This window comes from Leptopilina boulardi, unplaced genomic scaffold (assembly GCF_019393585.1).
Source record: "Leptopilina boulardi isolate dan_hultmark-lab unplaced genomic scaffold, ZJU_Lbou_2.1 LbouV2_342, whole genome shotgun sequence".
Lineage (NCBI taxonomy): Eukaryota > Metazoa > Arthropoda > Insecta > Hymenoptera > Figitidae > Leptopilina > Leptopilina boulardi.
In genome coordinates this window covers 284,441-306,808 of record NW_026137910.1, presented here as the reverse complement: position 1 = coordinate 306,808, position 22,368 = coordinate 284,441, and the positions used below count along the sequence as shown (strand labels likewise).

General features: G+C 22.8%; 4 protein-coding genes across 4 annotated transcripts; 2 read left to right on the top strand and 2 right to left on the bottom strand.

The window, feature by feature from the left end:
• Positions 1-77: 77 nt before the first annotated feature.
• On the top strand, positions 78-5,434 carry LOC127285917 (phosphatidate cytidylyltransferase, photoreceptor-specific). The gene is made up of 10 exons (XM_051312137.1): positions 78-325; positions 1,668-1,792; positions 2,346-2,442; positions 2,642-2,818; positions 3,267-3,469; positions 3,627-3,783; positions 3,907-4,059; positions 4,333-4,464; positions 4,859-4,993; positions 5,295-5,434. Exons 1-10 carry the CDS (start codon positions 257-259, stop codon positions 5,385-5,387), a joined length of 1,341 nt encoding a protein of 446 aa, XP_051168094.1. The 5' UTR covers positions 78-256; the 3' UTR covers positions 5,388-5,434.
• A 2,696-nt stretch (positions 5,435-8,130) lies between these two features.
• Positions 8,131-17,699, top strand: LOC127285911 (F-box/WD repeat-containing protein 5). The gene is made up of 9 exons (XM_051312128.1): positions 8,131-8,488; positions 9,443-9,600; positions 9,746-9,923; positions 10,219-10,411; positions 11,957-12,181; positions 12,395-12,618; positions 12,783-13,107; positions 13,676-13,888; positions 14,209-17,699. The coding sequence occupies exons 1-9, from the start codon at positions 8,212-8,214 to the stop codon at positions 14,474-14,476; spliced, it is 2,061 nt and encodes a 686-aa protein (XP_051168085.1). The 5' UTR covers positions 8,131-8,211; the 3' UTR covers positions 14,477-17,699.
• On the bottom strand, positions 17,350-22,334 carry LOC127285935 (E3 ubiquitin-protein ligase PPP1R11). Its single transcript, XM_051312163.1, has 4 exons — positions 22,114-22,334; positions 18,415-18,523; positions 18,079-18,234; positions 17,350-17,699 (listed from the first exon to the last, which is right to left on the bottom strand). The coding sequence occupies exons 1-4, from the start codon at positions 22,192-22,194 to the stop codon at positions 17,674-17,676; spliced, it is 372 nt and encodes a 123-aa protein (XP_051168120.1). The 5' UTR covers positions 22,195-22,334; the 3' UTR covers positions 17,350-17,673.
• Positions 18,808-22,078, bottom strand: LOC127285918 (succinate--hydroxymethylglutarate CoA-transferase). Its single transcript, XM_051312138.1, has 3 exons — positions 21,138-22,078; positions 19,539-20,088; positions 18,808-19,245 (listed from the first exon to the last, which is right to left on the bottom strand). The coding sequence occupies exons 1-3, from the start codon at positions 21,635-21,637 to the stop codon at positions 19,015-19,017; spliced, it is 1,281 nt and encodes a 426-aa protein (XP_051168095.1). The 5' UTR covers positions 21,638-22,078; the 3' UTR covers positions 18,808-19,014.
• Positions 22,335-22,368: the final 34 nt, after the last annotated feature.

Genomic DNA, 22,368 nt, shown 5'->3' with positions numbered 1-22,368 from the left:
AGGGCGAAATTATCATCGATTTTCCGAAGTTTACCGTGGCTTACCGGGCTTTTCCGATTCAACGTGGATTGTTCATTTTGGACTTGCGCTGATTCTGTATTAACAAGTAACTCCGATATTGTGTGCATCACGTCCGCTCGTTTAATTAATTATTTAAATATGTAAATATGTATTTGACAAAAGAGTGATCGTAATTTGTTTATTGATATTTAAGTTTCTCGGGTGAATAAAAAGTTGAAAATCATATAATTCAACAATGTCTTCAATTCGAAAAAGAACTGTCCAAGATACGTCAGAGGCTCCACGGGATGTCAGTGATGATCAAGTAAAAGCATTTTCAATTATATATTTATAAAAATTTCAATTTCCTTTTTTATTTTTATATAGATATTTATTTCTCGTTAGAATAAATAAATTATGTATATATTTAGTTATCAATAATTAGACTCTTTAGACATCTTCATTCATTATTAATAATAATTGTGAGAAGAAAAATTCTATGTATATGTTGATGTTTTTTTTTTCTTTGACATCTAACAATCTTCTATATTTCATCTCATAATTAATGCCAATCAAATGTCGTCTACAATTTCAATTATCTTACATTTCATATGAAATTCTGAACTTTTATCAATTGATATGTATTTATGCGCAACTATAATCCTGTTTCTTAATTTTTTATTACTTTTTTTTAAATACCTCCAGTATATACATATATAAATATTATTTTTAACATCCCCCTTCTGAAATAATTTACTTTATTTTTATCTTATAGAAAATTTTTTGTAGCTTGTCACTTTTATAACATTTTTTATTTATTTGGGTTTATAATGTTTGATGATTTTTTTTAAAGATATTTTTGTTTTATTAAATTCTTAATTTATTAATAATATATATTACGCATTCTTGAATTGTCAAATGAAGAGAGTAAAAAATTGAAATAATTGTTTAAAAAATTTTTTTTTTTATTTATTCTCTTATGTTTATTATTATTTGTTGTTCTTATATTATTTCTCAAATTTTTGATTACATTATTTTTTTCTAAACTATAATAGAAACAATTTCTAGAAAATAATGTATAGTGCATTTAAATAGTAAATTATTTAATAACTTTTTCTTTGTGATAAACATATATATTTTAGTAAATAAATCTTTTTAGTTAATAAACTGAAAAATAATAAAAATTTTTTAAATTAAAACAAAATAATATTGGAGATGTTTCTATAGTTGCTTTTTAAGTACAGAGTTTCATATAACTTTCTAGTTATTTCGATTTAATAATTTGTAAAGGCCTTTTCAAAAGGCATAAAATGAAATAAAAGGTGTTTTCTACAAATGCTCCAGAGCACTCTCGGAGCATCTGTAGAAAACGCCCAAAATATTATTATTAAATTTTTAATTTTTTTTTATTTTATTTTTGATATACATGATTGAATAATAAAATAAAATATTATTACTTTATTATTAATATTTTTGTAAATATTTTTTTAATGTAATTGATAATTAAAAGATCAAGATAAAATTTAAAAAATATTAAATAAATCAGAGTTAATTAAATATCATGAGTTTCGTGTTTCGCCTTCACAAGAACATTTTTTCTTGATTTATGTTATTAACATCTGTATAATTATAGCATTTATGTAACACGTAAAAAATTATTTATTCAGAAAGAGGATGTTGAGTCTGAAGATGATGCCAAACTTGAAGTTGACGAAATGTCTAAAACTTTATCACAAGGAACAAATCACATCCCACATCTTCTCGGATCTATTCTTTCCGGCCTACCAGAACGGTAAAATTTTTTTGCAATTTTTTCTTTCTTTTTTTATAGCACTATTAAAATTATCTATATTTACAAATTACAAATTATTTCTAATTGAATTAAAAAAAATAAAATTTATTAACAAAGAAATTTCAGTTGAAAAACATATGATTTATAAATTTATTTCTTTTTGATAGAAAAAATTAAATTCTCCAATAATGATAGAATTTAATTTAAAAAAAAAACGTTTTAAATCCAAAAAACATTTTTATATAAATAATTTAATACAATTTTTCTTCCTTAAATTTAATTTAAGTGGATATGTGAGAAATTTCATATTTTTCAAAATAACTATCTAATTTTTGATAATTTACTCCTCAATTAGTTGTTTACTTTCGAAAAAAAATTATTTAATATTCTTTCTTCAAATTTCGTAATTATTTATTTTTGAATTTATTTTTTTTTTAAATATTAGAAATCTCTTTAATCCTGTATAAGGAGTTGAGTACAAAGTATAATGTCATTTAAATGAAGGATGTTAATTTTGTATATATATATATAAATAGAATTTTAATGTTTACAGCTGGAAAAATTGGGTAATCCGAGGAATCTTTACGTGGCTAATGATAAGTGGATTTTGCCTGATAATTTATGGAGGACCTTTAGCTCTAATGCTCACGGTAATGAACTTTTTTTTTTTAATTTGTAAATTATATATAATTAAAAAAACAAAATGAATTTCTAAATAAATATATATTATACATTTCATTTGATATTAAAATATTTCTCTAATTGTTAATAATTGTTTGATATAAAAATATAAATATTTATTTACAAATATAAATGAAAAAAAGAATAATTTTTGATTTTCTTTCACAGACATTAATCGTGCAGGTGAAATGTTTCGAAGAGATAATCAATATTGGATATGCTGTTTATCGAATTCACGGTTTACCATGGTTTCGATCACTCTCGTGGTACTTTTTAATTACATCAAATTACTTTTTCTACGGGGAGAATTTGATGGACTATTTTGCCGTTGTAATCAATCGAACGGTAAATAAGTCATTTTTTCAATATTTCTGCAAATAAAAAAAAAAATCATTTAGTTTTTTGATCTGCAAGAAATCATTCTTTCAATTTAAAAAAAAAAAGAAAAGACATTATTTATAATTATCAATAAAACAATGCGCAAATCAACATGAAAAGAACCTCGACAGCATTGACATGAAATCGATTCTTCTTCCTGACCGCGATTACGTTTTCCAATTTATGAGGCTTCAATTTATGCGGTAACAAGGGCTTCGATTCTTACAAGTGACAATTTCTTTTTTTTTTGGAGGTCACTTATATAAAATATTTGCGATTTAATTTTTTTTTTTTTTATTATTATCATTTGAAAATTTTTGTTTGGTAATTATATCTTTTGTAAATTTGAATGAATTTTGCAGATGAAAATTATTATTAAATATAAAATTGTAAATTTTTATTTGTTTAAAAATAGGAATATTTACGAGTTCTCGTGACGTATCATCGCTTTATTTCGTTTTGTCTCTACATCACTGGTTTCGTATGGTTTGTCCTGTCGCTTGTGAAAAAATACTATATGAAACAATTTTCCCTCTTCGCATGGACTCATGTGGCACTTTTAATCGTCGTTACTCAGAGTTACTTGATAATACAAAACATTTTCGAAGGTCTCATCTGGTATGTTTTGTAAAAAAAAAAAATTAAATAAGATTTTATTTTAATTTCCTTTTTAAATTATTTACAATTTGATCTAAAAGTGAAATTATATTAAATTTAATTAAGTTAAAATTAATATTTAATTATAAAATTAAATTTTTTATTTCTTTTATGTTAGGTTCATTGTACCAGTGAGTATGATAGTCATAAACGATGTGATGGCGTATGTTTTTGGATTTTTCTTTGGCAAAACACCATTAATAAAATTGTCACCAAAAAAGACGTGGGAAGGATTCATTGGTGGCGGTATTGCGACTGTCGTACTTGGACTATTGGTTTGTTAATCAATATTTTATGAAAATTAATACATAATAAATAAATATTAAAATAAATATTATTAAAATTATTACATTAATTAATAAAATAAATTTGTAATCATTTTTTTTTTTTAATTTCAGATGGCGTACGTTATGTGTCAATATCGCTACTTTGTTTGTCCAATTGAATATAGTGAAACTTTGGGTCGAATGACAATGGACTGCGAACCGTCGAGTTTATTTAAACCACAAGAATACACTTTGCCAGAAAGTTTACAAACTATAACAAAATTGGTGGGTTATTATTTTAAAATAATTTCTTAGTGTTTTTGTCAATCATTTTTTTTTCATTTAAATTTTTTTATAAAAATTTAATTCTCGTATTTAGATAATTTTTGAATGAATATTTCTTTCTTTCTTTTTTATTTATTTATTTTCTTCTACTTATGTAATTTAATTTTCAGTGAAAATGTTATTTTTTTAAAAAAACTCTTAGTTTTTTTAAAATTATTTAATGCAAATGTATAATTTTCATTTTTGAAAATCTATTATAAAATTTCTTTCCAGATCAACATGAAGACAACCATCACAATTTATCCATTTTTACTGCACTCATTGTCGATGTCAGTATTCAGCTCTGTGATAGGGCCTTTTGGAGGATTTTTCGCTAGTGGATTTAAAAGGGCATTTAAAATCAAGGTATTAAAAATAAAAAAATAGAAAATTTAGTAATTTTTTTACATTTAACAAGAAAGAAAATTAATCATTTATTCTGAGAAAATAATGATTTTTAAATACATATTTATTATTTCTATAGAACATTAATTATTTAATTTTATTAATCAATTAATTTATTAGTTCGATTAAAGTATTTAATTTATTAATTAATATTTTTCTCAAAAAGAAAAGAAGAAGCGAAAAAAATTTACAAAACAAATAATGAATTTACGAATTTAAATTAAAATAATTTTTTTGTTTATTAAAATAATTTCATAATTTTTTTCTGTTTGAATTACATTGAAAGAATTTAGTATTAAAGTAAAATTTAATTTAAATTTGAGTAATTAAATATTTAAAAAAATAAAATTTTTAGGACTTTGGAGATATTATTCCCGGACACGGTGGAATAATGGACAGGTTTGACTGTCAATATTTAATGGCAACATTTGTGAATGTTTATATCTCTTCTTTCATTCACACCGCCTCACCTCAAAAACTTCTGCAGCAGGTATTTATTATAATATTACTTTAAATTTTTTAAGCATTCCAAAATATGTCTCAAAACTTTATTCATAAGTGTATTTCATTATTTAATGATTTATTATTATTATTATTATATATTTATTCAGTTTGTTAATTTTTATTTTATTTTTAAAAAAATATGATTCAAGTTTTGTTATTAATTTAATATACTCTTTAATATTACAGATTATAGAAATAAAATTTAGAATTAAAAATATTGAAAAATTAATTTACTTAAATAACAAATAATTAAAATGTAAAAAAAATATATTAATCTTTCTTTACAGGTTTTTAATTTAAAATCCGAGCAACAATTACAATTGTTTCAATCGTTGAAGGATTCATTGGAACATCGGGGATTAGTGAATGCTTCCTGTTAATTGAATTTTTCAGTTATCTTATTTCAAAAAAAAAAAAAAAACAAAAACTACGAAACCGAATACTTAGATACCTGACGTTAATACGATAATGGGGAACTCTATTGTGACCACTGTCGTTTCTGTCTTTCCGAAAAATCCCGACTGAGTTCACGTTCTTTCACTTTTATTTCTACTACATGAAAAAAAAAAATAATATTGCCAGTGGCAAATAATTTTTTATTTTTATTTAAAAAATTTTTATTATTTTTTATTTCATTATTTTTATTTACCATTTTAAATAATCAGTTAAATTTTCACTTTTTTTTATATATGTTTTAAAAAAAGTCACTTGTACATTTAATATCGCGTATTTTTAATCAAAACGTCTTCGTTTTTTTTTACAACTTATCGTCTGAATATTTTTCATCTGCGTTTGTTAATATTTCAGCGATTTTTTATAGTCACAAATAACAAGCTTTAACTGCACATTTTGCGTCTCAAAAATCTTGATCAAATGAAATTTGGTCAAAATAAAACTATTTAAGTGCAGTCTTTTTTTTTCATTATCGAGTAAATAAATATCATTAGCGATAAAAGAGTTGAGTTTGAAAACAAAAAAAAAACAAAAAAAAAAAAAAAAATGCAAAACAAAATCCTTACGGAAATCTTAGGAATGTTTCTGGAATCAATTTTTTTTGTTGTCAAAAAAATCGAAATTCCAGATGAAAAATTACCGGTTTAAAAGTTTCAAGGAAACTTTTTTCAATGTTTCCTTTGACAACTTGTTCGCAATTTTCCATGAGATCCTAAAGAAAAAGGGCTTAATTAATAAATTGTGGGTGATATTAGAGTTCCAATTATTTAGGATATTGCCTTAGAAAAAAAATACCTTATAAAACATGTAGTGTTGTCGATTGATTTTCACTAATTTTATTGTAAAATTGATGTTTCATTCGAATTAACTTCTATATTGTAACTGTTGAGACGTTAATTATAGTAAATCAATCGCCCTCCCCCTTCCCCCATTACCCTTCAAAAAAAGAAATTTCTATCCAAAGATAGATCATTGTAAGTGTGCAATATATGTAAATGTTTTGTAAAATGATCCACTATATTATGTGTACGATAAAATATTTTCCATAAAAAAAAGAGAGAGAAATTACAATGAAAAGAAAATTTATTTGAGTATAAAAAAAATGTTATTACTTGATTATTGTTTCATAAATATATTGATTTCAATAGATTTTTATTTTAAATTAAACTTAAAATTAAATTATTAATTAAAAATTAAGTCAAGTATAATTTACTCAAATATATTTTCTTTCACTTCTGTAAAACAAAAAAAAAAAAAAACGTTTCCATTAAAATGAATCTCGTGTTAAATTCTCCTTTCTTTAGTGACTGGGAGATGAAAAGAAAAAAAGAAGGATAATCACGATTAATTCGTTTCCGATTCTAAAAAAATGAATTTTTTTAAATTTCTCTACATTTTTTTTTCTTTACACAGAATCTCAAAGAACATTCCGTTCAAAGATTATTATTTTTGAACATTTTTCTAGTTGTCGACAGTTTTTTTTTTTTTTTTTTAACAAACTGTCTCAGATTTGGAAACGAATGAGATCTCAGTTAAAAATGGTACAAAAAAAATAGGAAAAGTCCAAAAAAAAATCTACACATTCGTTATAGCAGGGAAGAAAAAAACTCAATGTAAACTCTATATAAAAAAAAAATCTACAGATTAGTTAGCGAATTATATATTATATATATATATGTACTTATAGTAGAATACAAATTATTGTATTTATATGTACATTTTGTTATGTTAATGTATGAAAAAAAGAATTGCGAGAAAATGAGAAAGTGTAAACGAATGAACGAAAACAGATAAAAAGAGATGTATAATTGTTTATTATTGTCTTTATAATTATTGATGATGTTGAAGCATTAACTGTGCATTTTAATGTGATTGTACTTTAAGTTTTACAATATATTACCTACATTTATGTAGTGATAACTTATAAAGAAAAAAAAGAAAACAAATTGACGTAATTTATGTAACGTTGCAAATAATATAAAAATATTTTACTAATTTACTTTGGAAATTCAATATTTAGAGAGAAGTGATAAAACTTTTCTTTTATTTGAAGAAAACCTTTCCTTTTAATTAGGTAACAATAATTTTTTATTGATTATTGTAACTACGAATAGTTAAATTATTTTTACTATTATTTACAGAATAAAATTGTATTTCAAGTATCTATATACATATATATTTATATTTTAGAAAAGTCTAGCGAAGTTCAACAAAAGAATGTTATAGTATTTTAAGATTATTTAAAAAAAATAATAATAATTTGTGTATAGAAATTTTATGTATCATAAAAATGAATGTCAGTCACAAAATGTTGTTGCTCATTTTTTATTATATTTAAAAAAAAAGAAATATCGCATTTCAAATTGAACACGAGAAATTTAATTTAAAAATTGAATTCAAAACATATTACAATTTTATCTTAATGTATAGTTGAAATTTAATGAAGATAACTTGTTTCTTGAGAATTAAATTTAATTTGAATTTTCTAATGCAGTATTTAATTTAACGTTTTATTTTTTAATTCTAATTTTGTTATAAAAAAATTAATATTATTTCAAATTTTTAAACAAACGCGCATTCATCTCACCAACCAATGACTTGAAATATATCGAGTCAGCTGATTTTTCTTGATGCGTGCGCAATATTTGAGATTAAAATATTTACCTGACATGCGGAGTGGACACGAAAGCTTTAAAATCAGCTGTTTTGTTCAGTGATTCCGCAGTAAACAAAGAAAGACACAAACGAGTTATGGATGCTGATGAAAGTGTTGAGGAAAATAAAAATAATGTCGACGAAGATGAGGAACAATCTTCAGTGGAATCAATTGTTGTTAATGCAGTTGACAATTGGTTTTATATGCCAGATTCCATTTTGCTCAGCATCTTCCGGTATCTAAATCCAAAGGAATTATTAACTGCTGGCGAAGTATGCAAATCTTGGAATCGTGTCTCTAAAGATGAATTTCTCTGGAAAGATCTTTTATATCATACTTTTAAAATTGATCCAAGCATTGGAATTGTTCCAGGTATTAATTTTTGTATTGAAATTAGAGAGAAATATATATATTTATCTGGCACTCATAACCTATATATCGCAGCCAATTTCAACTTTTGACCTTTCTAAATAGTTTTTTTTTTGTTAGTTTCATTGTTAGAAAGGTGTAATCAAATTTTTTTACTAACAGAGTCATTATTGTTTGCAAATTTCGAAATATATTATGTAAAAGACATAGAAAATTTGACCTATAAATAATATATATATAGAAAAATTTATAAATTACTAATAAGTATATAATTAATAATAGTGAATTATTTAGTACACGCTAATTTGGAATACATTAATTTAAAAAAAAATAGAAAAACGAAAATTTTCATTATGTAATTACGAAAGAATTTTTTATAAATACACTTTCGATGGGGACAATTTTAATTAAAATTGAAAAAGGGTTGAATGATTTTTTTCCATATTTTTTTTATCAAATAGTTTACAAGACATAAATTTTTCAAAATTTCAGGTTTTAAAAGAATTTCTTTTTTGTATACTCATAAATTACTGTAAAAATATTCATCAATTTTAAAGGTTATATTTTTTTTGAAATTGTGTGTTTTTAAGTGAACTTTTCGAAAATTCTAGAAAAATAATTTACTAATTTTTTCATGTAATTTAAAGATAAATTGTTTAAAAAAAAATGTTTGAAAATTTTGCATATTTTATTCGAGAAACGCAAAAAAAGTTAATGAATTTTGGATTTTTTTATGGTTTTAACTATGAAAAAAAAATTATTTCCCACAATGGGACTAGGCTTAAAATTTTTATAAAAAAATTTTTTTTTTTTTTTAATTGAATAAAAAATCGAACGATACAGTTTTTTTATCTTTAAATTGCAAACAAAAAAAAAGGAGCTAATTATTGATTTGACTTTTATTTTGGTAAATAGTATTTTTTATTTACAAATGAATAAAATTTGTTTTCTTTTAAGGAAAAAGTTCCTGGTTAGGTGAATTTAAGCGATTGGCTTATCATACACCACTTTTGGAAACAGAAGTTTTAAAGGAACATGCTCATCAAGTTTTACATGTCAGCTTCTCTCACAATGGAAAATTATTTGCTACATGTTCAAAAGATGGATACATTGTTGTAAGATAAATGTTTGCAATTCTTGAGATAAAATTCTTTAGAAATTAATATTAAATTAATGGAATTTAAATTTTCTATTTAGCGTAATTAATAGAATTATCAAATTTACATTTTTTTAAATTTAATGTAATATTTCAATTTTTAGGTTTGGGATAGTCAATATCCAGTGACTATTAAATATCAACACGATATGAAAACATTTAGATGGAGATATACCCAATTTTCGCAATTTAATTCAACAGATACTTTGCTCCTTGTATCTGGAGTTCATTTTGGAACTCCGCACACAACTTCCGGTGAAATAGCCGTATTTCGTATTGCACGTAAGATTATTAATTAATATTACTAATAATTATTAATAATATTATTATAATTTTTTCTATTTACGAATTATAAATATTAAAAATTTCAATTTAGTCATTTAGAAAAATATTGAATTCTTTAAATTATTTTAATTATTATAAAGAACAAAAAACTATTTGAAATTATTTGATTTTTTCTTTTTCTATGAATTTTATGATTGGGATATTTATTTTAGTTTATTTAATTAATGCCTTATTTATAAACTAAGACTATTTTTCGCTGTAGATATAATCTATTTTGCAATTGCATTTGCAGCTGGCTTCGATTTACAGTGTAGAATTGTGAACAAACCGTACGACATATTTGGCACTTGGTACAGTGAACGTTATCTTTTAAGTGGAGATGTATATTGGCTTGCTCACCTAGTCAGTACAAGTGTACTGTGGCTCAATAAGGCTAATCAAGAATCAGCCAGCGAGCATGTACCCATAATGAGTCAGCTTTACAAGTAAAAATAACATTTTTTCTTTTGTCAATATTTCATTTATCGTCCAACTTTTTACTAAATTTGGTCAATTATTCTCAGCAATTTATGATTTCATAGTTCAATGTATTAACAGATTTTGGATCGACTTTAAAACGGAAAAAAGTCGTTTTAGTCGACTTACAATAAAAAAAAATCGAAAAAGTCGATTTTTTTATTTTAACTAAGTTTTATTAGTTGATAAATAATTTACTTCAAATAACTAATGTTATTAGATTTTAAATTCGTTTTATCAATTCCTTACTAAGAATATTTCTAGAAGAATATTATCAAGAAAATTTATTTCAAATATTTCAGAATCGAATTAAGACAAATTTTCAAAATTTTAGTAAAGTAGGAAATAATTAAAAAAAAATTCTTAAAGTTTCATTTTTAAAAATTTTTCATATATGATTTAAGAAAATTATTCGAATTAAAAATTTCAGGATAGCTTTCAGTTTTAATGGTCAATAAAATTTCAAACAATAATTAAGTTTTACAGATTGTTAAATTATTTTTTTTTCAAATAATTGAATTGCAAAAGATTTTAAATTTGAAATAAATTTTCTGCAATTTTGAACTGATGTAGTTTTTTTAAAAAATTTCTGTCAATAATTCAATTTTAGAGTTTTTATTTGACACTTTTTTAAATAATTGAATTGTTAAGGAGATATTAAAATTATTAAAAATAATTGAATTTTGAAAGAGTTACAGTTGAAATTTTTAGAAATAATTGACTTTCAAATTAAATTATCAATTTTATTGAAGATTTTGTTAAATTTCAGACAATAATTAAATTTTCGAAATTGAAAATAATTTATCAAATAATTTTTGATAACATTTTTAAATAGTAATTTCATTTACAAAAATTTACAATTCATATTTTTGAGAATAATTGAACTTCAAGTGATTTTTAATTAAATTTTTGGGTGATGAAGAATTTATTAGAAATTACAAACAAAAATAGAATTTCAGAAGTTTTCAACTGAAAAATGCTTTCAGATAATTGATATTTTGAAGAATATTATCAAAATCATTAAAAATAATGGAATTTCAGAAGAGTTGTAGTTGAAATTATTTAATTTCAGAAAGTTTTAGATGTGAAATTTTAGAAGTAATTAAATTGTAATAGGTTTTAAATTGAATTTCAAGTGATTTTGAATAGAAATTTTTAGTAATTTTATTTGATGATTTTTTAAACAATTATTGAATTTTATGAAATTTTTAATTGAAATATAGTTAAAGATAAATTGAATTTGTGAAAAATTTCATTAAAATTAGTGAAAATAATTATTTTTTTAAATCAAATTGAATAAAGTCGTGTTTTCGAAAAATAATTCGCAAAAAATTGTACAATCCGAGGCCTGTATTAAAAAAAAAAAAAATTTCACCTATGACAAATTTTTCCACGATTTTGAAAAATTTGTCTTTATTTATTCTCTGTTTCTTTATTTTTTTCGCAATTACTTAATATAAATATGAATAAAAATGAAAATAATTTATATTAATCAATATTATTAATGTCGATAGGTTTTATAATGGAAACGCGGCTTCAATACGAGCAATAATGGTCGCTGATTGTTTATCGCCTGCTCCCAATGAAGCCGAGGATTCACAGGATCAACCTTCAACATCGTTTATGCATGAGGAACGAGGAAATCCACCGAGTCATCGGGATCTATCGTCAACGTCAGTAAATTGTTCACCACCTCCGGAACAACCGGAAGTCCTACACCACGCATCTTCAAGATTACAGTATTTTTTTATTTATTTTATTATTACATTTTTTGTTTTTAATCATATCCCAGTTCTTTTTCTACCCACAAAAAAAAAATCTTTAGACAGAAAAAATTTTTTATACATTTTTTCTGTTCTTTTTTTTTATTAATTTTTGAAATTTACAATTTAAATAGTAAACAGTAAGTAAGTAAGAAAAAAAAATTGTATTAATTTTCTTTTTTTTTCTAGATACAGCACACTTGAAGGTGGTTTTATGAATTGGCGAAAACTTGGCGACGGTTTTGAATATGCAAAACCAATTCGATATAATAAAGAATATCGTCAGGTGGAAATGGAAAGAGAAATAGCGGATAGTGACAGTGAAAATGAAGACAATGACGACGATAATGAAGAGGATGAAGATGAAGAAGAAAACGAAAATTCTCAATTAGAAGAAGAAAGTGAATCTGATGGTACATTTTGTTACCCTATTTATTTTTTTATTTATTTCTTTTGACATTTGTCGAATTATTTTATTCTTCCAATTTTTATTTTGCTTTTTATTTATATATTAAAAGAAAAAATCATTATTTTCATAAATAATAATTGAAAATGATTTTCAAACAATTTATTATAGAATCGTCAGCGGCAGAGGATTGTGATTTTGACGAATTAAATGACAATCCAGAGAAGTTTCTTATTTTTGCAACGGGCTCAAAAACATATACACCACATCAAGTTGGTTTCAAGAGAATTAAACCAGTTAATTTTCCGCGGCGACTCGATCCTGGACCATCATTGCGTGAAAGATTGGCTCAACGTGAAAGAGAACGCGAAGTATCGCCAAGACCGGAGCCAAATTGGCAGGATTATGATTCAGTTGCCGATAAATTCGATAAAGTCGATCATCTCATTGATCTTCATGGCCATATTATTGGAATGGGACTTTCTCCAGATCACAGGTATAATAAAAAATTAACATTTTTTATTATTTTAAAGAGGGACAGGTAAAATTTCAATCTATCAACATTAATGTTTTGAGGTGTCAATTTTTTTTTCTAGTTTAGAATCAACAATTATTAAATATTGTTAAAATTTAAGGGGAATCACCACCTTTATTTTGAATCCTTTTTAATTTTCAAATTAGAATTTTCATAAAATAAAAATTGTGCTACATAATTTTGCTGAAAACTCTAATGTATAAAAAGAATTATTGGCTCTTGTTTAGAATTAATTTATTGATTATTGTTTAATAATTCAAGCAGTAGAAAAATTAGAATAATGGTTCAAATATATTTTAAAAGTTTGTCTGTCATTATAACCTAATTTTGTGATTTCCGACAATTTTATTGAATTATTTATTAAAATTTTTATTTTTTTTACAAAATTAGAAATTATTTATATGATTTGTTTATAGGAATAAAAGAAAATAACTTCATTATTAATCAGTATGTTGAATTTAATAATTTGTGAATATTTATATTTATAACAGTATTTGCGAATATAAATTTATTTCTTCCTTTTTTCAAGATATCTTTACGTAAATACGAGACCGTGGCCTAGAGGATATGTCATTACTAATCCATTACTACCACCGCCAATAGCTCAAGAAATTGATATTCACGTTATTGATTTGGTTACGTTAAAACAAGTGGGAACAATGTTGAGAGCACATAAAGCTTATACACCAAATAATGAATGTTTCTTCATTTTTCTGGACGTGTGCAATGAATATGTCGCAAGGTTTTTACAAATATTCCATCTAATTTTTCGAACTTATTTTTAATTATATAAATTGAAAATTCTTATTAAAATAATTTAAAATTGAAAAAATTCAAGTATTTTTGAAAATTTTCTAATTTATTAAAATAATTGAAATTTTTATAATTAAAAATTATATTTATCTATAATTGAAAATTAAAATTTTATTACAATAATTTGAAATTTATTTATAATTTATTTAAAATAATATTGTTTGATGTAATTGAAGAAATTTATTCTAATTATTGTTCTCTTAGGTAAATTTTAAACGAAATTGAAAAGTAATTAATTTTTCTTTTTAGTGGTGCTGAAGATAAACATGGATATCTTTGGGATCGACACTATGGCGTTTGTTTGGCAAAATTTCCGCATTCGGACGTGGTGAATTCAGTGGCGTTTAATCCCCGTGATCCAGAAATGTTGGTAACAACGAGCGACGATTATACAGTGAAAGTTTGGCGAAGTCGATCAATGGTAAAAGCTCTTGGACTCAATGAAGAGGATCTTAATCGAGGCCTTGAAGTGCGCAAGAGAAGAAGGTATCATAAAAGTAATTGTAACATTGACTGACTGAAAACAATCCAGTTTCCAATTTAAAAACCTTTGTCTTGCAAATTGTGCGAACATTCTTTTTTAAAAGGCAAAAATGTTAATAAGTTTCATGGACCTTAGCTGAAAAAAAATTTAACTTTAAAATGAATGTAACTTAATTAAATTAAAAAGTTGAAAAGAACATTTTCACTGAAATGACAAAATTAAATTGAGTTGAATTTTTAAGTTACAATTGAAATAAGAGTCAAACTCAAGTTCAAATTTCAAATTTCAAATTTTTGAAAAATTTAAAGCATTGTTATTTTTGTTTTAACAAAAAGCTACGGTCTATGTTTTGAAGAAAAGGTTTTTAAATTTGAAATTGGATTTCTATTTTTGAAAAATGCAAAAAAAGGGAGAAAGAGAAATAACTAAACTAAAGTAGTTACAAAATCAGTGCAATTGCGAAAAAAATTGTTTGAAAAATAATTACGTGAGGCAAAAACTTTTCCAATTTTTTTGAAAAATCTTTCAACATCCAAATTGATGAAATTAATTTAACTCTATTTTTATTTTCAATGAATAAGAATGAAGTTTTTACATAGTTTAGAATTTACATTATATTATGTAAATATATTTTTATATTAGGTAATTATTGGTAAAATATTGATTTTTTTGAAAATTTTGATTAAAACAAAAATATGTATATGATAAAAAAAAATTTCAAATATGAAATTTTTTTTAATTTTAAGCAAAATTCTCGACATTTTTTTTTAAATATTATATAAATAAAAATTGCTCTCTCTCCCTTCAGTTTATTATTTGACGAAATAATTTTGTTTTTCTAAATTATCTCTAGATGTTTTATTAATTTTTTAAAATTAATTCTCAAAGAGAAATTTTTTAATATTTTTAAAAGTATTTATAAAAATTTATAAATAGAAAATAAAAGATTTAATCAATTTTTTTTTTATAGATAGGTATTTAATTTTTAAGAAACTATATTACAACAAATTAGTATTGATGAATAAAATAAAATTATAGTTTATGAAAATAACGTCGATATTTAATTTTAAAAAATACTTCAATTATTGATTATACACAGATATAGCAAGATTTTATATTTCCAATTTTTGGAAAAAAAATATTTCAAAAACAAAAAATTTAAATATAATTTTCTTGAAATACTAATTTTATTAAAATTAAATTTACATCACGATTTATATTTCATATTACCAGTTTCATATGTACGTTTTTGATAATATTGTAAATTTGATTGTTTTTTTTTTAATTTGGCATAGATATTAGATGATTTAAATTTTATTTTTTAGAAACATAAAAATTATCATTATAAGAGTTTTTCTAAGAAATTTGCAAATTTTCAATGTTCCACTTCAACGTTCTAAATTTTTAGATTAGATTGTTAACATTTTTTTAGTAACTATAATTATGTGATATGCTTGAGTTTAAAAATGAAAATTTTATTTCACATGATACGTAAATATCGGAAAATAATTTTGTTCATTATTTAAATTTATGTCTTTAGAGATTTTTTTATAGATAATTAAAATTTTCTTTGTCGTAATATTTAGGAAGTTTTTCATCGCTTCTTTAGGAAGATTTATAAAAAAAAATCCCTATTAAATTTTCTACATATTTCGTTAAAAAATAATTTAAAAAAAAATTTTTTTCTTTTTAAAATAAATAATTGTGTAGTATAAAACGTCCACTAAACTAGATTTTGTATAGTGTTTTGAAAGTATTGTAAGTCAAAACTGCCAATTTGAATGTGGTAAAAAAAAAAATTGGCATTTCTTTGAATTTGTATAAAAATGACAAATTTCATTTTTACTTGAAGAAAATAATATCTAATTATAAATAATAAAAATTATATTAGCATTACAACTATTAAAGAAAACAGTAATTTATTCGAGGCCTTAAAAAAATCTGTTAACAATAATTTTTGAAAAAAAAATTCCTAATTTACTGAAATTTCAAACTTAGCTTCTTAAACCATAAAATGTTATTGAAAAATTATATTTCACTAAAAAAAAGAGTCATAATATTTGTAAAATATGAAAAGTATGAGTATGTGTGCAAGTATAGTATTTGTATATATATATCTATTTTTTATTTTATTGCATGTGTATAACTTTAATATCTAAATTACGACTTAAACAAGATTAACAATTACATAGGTATTTTATTAGATCTGAATGCTATTTTCTGAATTACTATTTTTTGAAATTATCAAAATGTATAACTTGTATAAAAATATATGTCTCAAGCACAAAGCAAAGCATTTTCATAATTATAATATTTATTACCAAACTTATGTTTTTTATCCTTTTAAAAAGGATTCTTACTACTTTTTTTCTACATTAAATATTAGATTTATTTTCGCTTATTTGTTTTGCAAAGCATTTTCTAAAAATGAGCAGAATTTTTTCAATTTACAATTTTATATATAATAAAACAGAATTTTTAAATAATTCAATTAACTATTTAACATCAAGTTTTACATAAATTTATTCAGAAAGGAACTGTTTTTAAATTTATATATAGTTTATAATAATATTATGTTGAAAAAATTTGATTACAATTAATTAATAACATTATTTTTGTGAAACATTTCATGACGAGCCTTTTTGTAAATTGAATACCATTTTTTTCTATCTTTTTTTAATTATATAATTTATTGTAAAACGTTAAATGCTTCTATAGAACTTGTTTATTTTTTTCTTTAAGAAAAAATGTACTTTTAAAGTTTATTTCGACATTTTTAATATTACAATATTCTCTTGTCTCAAAATTTAATTTTGAGATTTTCGCAAAGAAGGAATATTTTTAAATACTGAAAAATTGTAATTGAGAAAAAAAAATTAAGAAAAAAAAGGAATGTTTTGAATTAAAAAAAAAAAAATTTATTGAATAAAAATTTTTTATAAATTTTACTTTAAAGATCATTTTTTATGTTTTGTTCTGAACGACGTGACAAAATTATTTTTATTATTATAATTGAAATAAGATTGATAGAAGTAAAATAAAAAAAATCAAGAATAAGTTACCAATTTTTTTTGTAAATTCTTTTTTAAAAAGATTTTTTTTCTCCCTAAAATTGGAATAAATATAGATGTATTAAACGAAATCACAGTCGTTTGCATCTGTCGTCGTTCTCATGTCTGTACATTAAAGAGAAGATGTGTGGACAGGTCACGTAGGAATACAAATATTAATTATGACGAACCAGTTGCTATCGGTTCTGTAATTTTAATTTAAAAAAAAAATTCTTAAAATAGAACCAGAAAGAACTCAAAAATAAAAATAATTATTATTTAATAGTCTATTAAAATAGACGAGCAAATAATTTATTCTAATTTAAAACTTGAATTTCAAAATTTCAAAAATTGTAAAATAAATGCATTTAGAACAATTGAACTAAAAGAAATAATTTTTTATTTAAAAAATTAATTTCTAATTTCTTGAATTTGAAAAAATTAATAAAAATAATTTTCTTTATTATTTGTACAAAAAAAAAATTGAAAAAATATCCTACTCCAAATAAATTATATCGAAATAATAATTATTATTACAAAAAATAATAATCTCTTAATTTTTATAAAATAGGAGATTTCTCTTACCAGAATGAGGAATTTCTGCCGATGGATTTTCGGGTTTATTAATTGGTAAATCATTTTTATGATTGTCTTTATGTCCATGACAATGTTCACATTCATCGTCACTGTCATCCGAACTACTTTCTCCAAAAGCTTTTGGCTTTTCATAAATACAACAACCTGAAAAACGTGTCAAAAATAATAATTTTTTTATTTTTGTTAAATACAAAAAAAAAATAAAAAACAATGGGAATTTTTTTTTATTTTATCTTTAAAATTAAAGAAAAAAAAGAATGATTCTTTTTAAATTGCTAATTTATACTATCAACTAAATAGATATTCAAAATTTGTTTGTCTTACATTTAGATTTCTTTTTATTAAGACCCTCATTATCAACTGTTCCTTGAGTCCATTGAACTTTTTTACTCGATCGAGGTTTTCGAAGTCGTAGATGAACAGTTGGAACTTCCTGAAAACAATGTCAAATAATCACAAATTTTATTAAATTTGAAAGAAAAATATTTTAAATTTACAAAATAAGTCAAAACAAAAAAATAAATTCGAAATTAAATTTAAAATAGCGGACTGGTTTTTTAAAACTATATGGATACGTTTGAAAAATGTTTTTGGGTTTTATAATCACGAATTTTATATCAGTATTACTAGCTATCGGATAACTTTTATTTTTTATGAAAAATATAAAGTCTTTTCCTAGAGAATGACCCATATAGAAAAAAAAGAAAAAAAAACAAATTTATTTTCTTGGTATAAAATTTTCTTATTTATTTCCATAAATACATAAAATATATTTATTTGTAAAAAGTCTTAATATTTAAAAATATTTAAAAAAGAAAAAATTAATTATACATTTTTTTAAGTTTAAAAAAAATTCAATTTTAAAAATATTTTCAACTTTCAAGAAGTTAAAAATAAAAGATTAAAACAATAATAAAAAAATCTCTATTGTATAACGCCGTTTTTTAATAAATTCTTGATAGAATCCTCTGGATATTGTAAAATATCTCTCATAACTTCTATAGTATTTTGTCCTAATTTCGGTGGCGGTGAGCGAATTTCATTTTTGCTGTCACTATAAGTGACGGCTGGTCCAACTATTTTCACTGTTCCTTCCTCAGGAATTTCCACTTCCTTCACTATTCCTATTTCCTTAATGTGTTTATCGTTGAACGTCTAAATTTCAAAACAAATCAATATTCATACAAAAAACAGTAAATTTTTTTTTCAAATATAAAATCAAATTTATAGAGTTTTAAATTTTTCAAAATTGTTTTTTTTTACAATTTACAAATATTTTTCACCTGTTTCTATTAACAAATTAAATTTATTTAAAAAAAAAGATGAAAAATGTATAAATTATAAATAAGCAAAATTATGAAAAACCTCTACTAATATTGAATATAATTAGATATATAAAAATATTTTTAAAAAAACATTTATAATGTAAATTATTGAAATTCACGTACATTTTTCATATTATTAACAGGCGCATAAGGAAAGGAAGCACCTTCAAAAATTTCAGACCATTCATCATTGGTTTTTTTGAGAAAAACACTTTTCAATATTGCCACTAATTCATCGCGTTTTTTCACACGTATTGCATTTGTTTCATATTTATCATTCAATTGTTGGAGATTCATTCGATTAATTAAATCTCGATATTGTCCATCGCTACCAGTTCCAACGGTGAACCATCCATTTTTTGTTTTAAATGCCTCATAGGGAACAATACTGTCTAATGCTGAACCCCATTTTCTTGACTCCTGATTTCCATTTAAATATGCTGAGCCAATATTTATTAAATTGGCTATTTGCGTTGACAATAAATCACATTGAATCCATTGGCCCTCATTTGTTTTTGTTCTTTGAATTAGTGCTGCCATTATTGCACCGTGAGCATATAAACCTGTCGAAATATCAGTCAATGCAACGCCTGGACGACATGGAGGACCATTTTCTGGTCCAGTCATATCCAAAAGTCCTCCGTAAGATGCTGCTATTACATCGTAACCCGGTCTGTTAATTTCATTTTTAATTCATCAATTATTATTATTATTATTAATTCATGCCTCGAATCGAGTTTAAGGTGCATTTCGATTTTTTATTTTTAATAAATTTAATTAGTTAATAAATATTTTATTTCAAATAACTATTGTTATTAGGATATTAAATTAATTTTATTAATTCCTTAATAAAACTATTTCTATAGAAATATTATCACGAAAATTTATTTCGAATATTTCAGAATTGAATTAAAGATAAATTTTCAAGATTTTAATTTAGTAGGACAGAATTTTTAATTTATGTTCCATTTTTAAAAATTGTTAAAATCTGATTTAAGAAAATTATTTTAATTAAAAATTTTGGCATAGTTTTTAATTTTAATGAACAAAAAAAATTTCCGAACACAATTAAGTTTTAAAGAATTTTTTAAATAATTGAATTTCAGAAAATTTTATATTAAAATTTTTTGGTTTTTAAATTGAAATTTTTAAAAGTAATTGAATTTCAAAAGATTTCAAATTAAAAATTTTGAAAATTTTAATTGATGAAGATTTTTTTTTTCTTAAATTCTGTGAATAATTGAATTTTATAGAATTTTTAATTAAAAAAATGTTTTAAATATTTGATTTTATGAAGAACATGGAAATTATTATAAATTATGAAATTAATTATTAAGTTAAATTTTTGGAATAAATTAAATTTCATGTCATTTTAAATTGAAATTTTTGGTAATTTTATTTGCTGAAATTATTTTTTTTTTTTAGAAATTTCGAATAATTAAAAATTATTAAAAAATATTATAATATTAAAAATTACAATAATAAAATTAAAATTATATTAAAAAAAAAATAAATTAAAATTAAATTTTTAAAAATATTTTGAAAAATATTTTCAGGTAATTGAGAGTTTTTGAAAAATTTTTTTAAAATGATTGACAATTAAATTTTGGAAGTGCTGCATTGTTTATTAAAAAAAATCATATTTTATTTAAAAATTAAAAAAAAGTCGTACAATCCGAGGCTTGTTAATTTTTTAATAAGAAAATAGATTTTTTTATATACCTGTTTCTATAAGGACCTTTGTACCCATAACCAGTTAATGAACAATAAACTAAATGTGGAGCAATTTTATGAATTTCTTCATAACTTAATCCATATTTGGATAATTTCCCAGGTACATAATTTTCCATAAGTACGTCAGATTTTTTTGCTAAATCATAAATAATTTCTTTGCCTCGTTTTAAATCAATGCAAATACTTTTTTTGTTACGATTTAAACTGACAAAATAGGCTGTGGCTTTTTTTGAATTACCAAAAAATGGTCCCCATTGTCGTGTTTGATCACCAATACCTGGCTCTTCAATTTTTAATATTTCTGCACCCAAATCACCTAAGAGCATTGTACAATAGGGTCCCGCAACAACTCTTGTCAAATCCATGACCCTAATTCCAGATAATGGAGATCTAACATCGTTGACATTTGTTGAATAATATTTTCCTCTTGGTATTTGATACAGAGATCGTAATAAACATTTATCACGTGAAATTATTACTTTCGCCATTGTTTATTTTAATAAATTTATATTAATTTCTTATTTTGTTTATTTTATATTTATTAATTATTTCTATTATTTATCCATTTATTTATATTTCTGTATTATATATGTCGTATTTTTATTTTTTATCACTTTCCGAATCACTTGAGGAAAAAAATTTTCTTTTACAACTATTAATTATTAAAAATACAATGATGTAATCTTGTTTTTCTGATATGACAAGGAACTTTTACAGCATACAAAAATTTGTAAATTATTCACTTTTATTGCTATTATTCAATAATTTTTGACGTCACACAATAAATGGAAATTCACGTAATTATTTGGAGCAAGAAAAACTTTTAAATTAACAATACCGACTGTTGACGTTTTATGATAAATTTACAAATAGATTAAAAAGCTTTTATGATCAACATTCCCCTTATCTAGAGTCCGAAGAGTAATTTTATACAAATTATCTAAATTATAAAAACCGGGCTTACCTGCGGGGCGTCTGGAATATCTCTTTCACAAATTGTTTCTGTTTGCGATGATTGACCGGTTATCATAACGCGTTCCATCATAAATTCACTAATTTTCACTTTAAATGTTCAAAAATATTATTTAAAAATGTTTGCAATGTTTGACTTTTCTTTTTTTAAAAAAAAAATTTTATTTGACAGTTTAATAATGAACGAATGTCGCCATTTTGTAATTACACCTTCGCACATGCGCGATTATTTTTTGAGGCGGAAAAT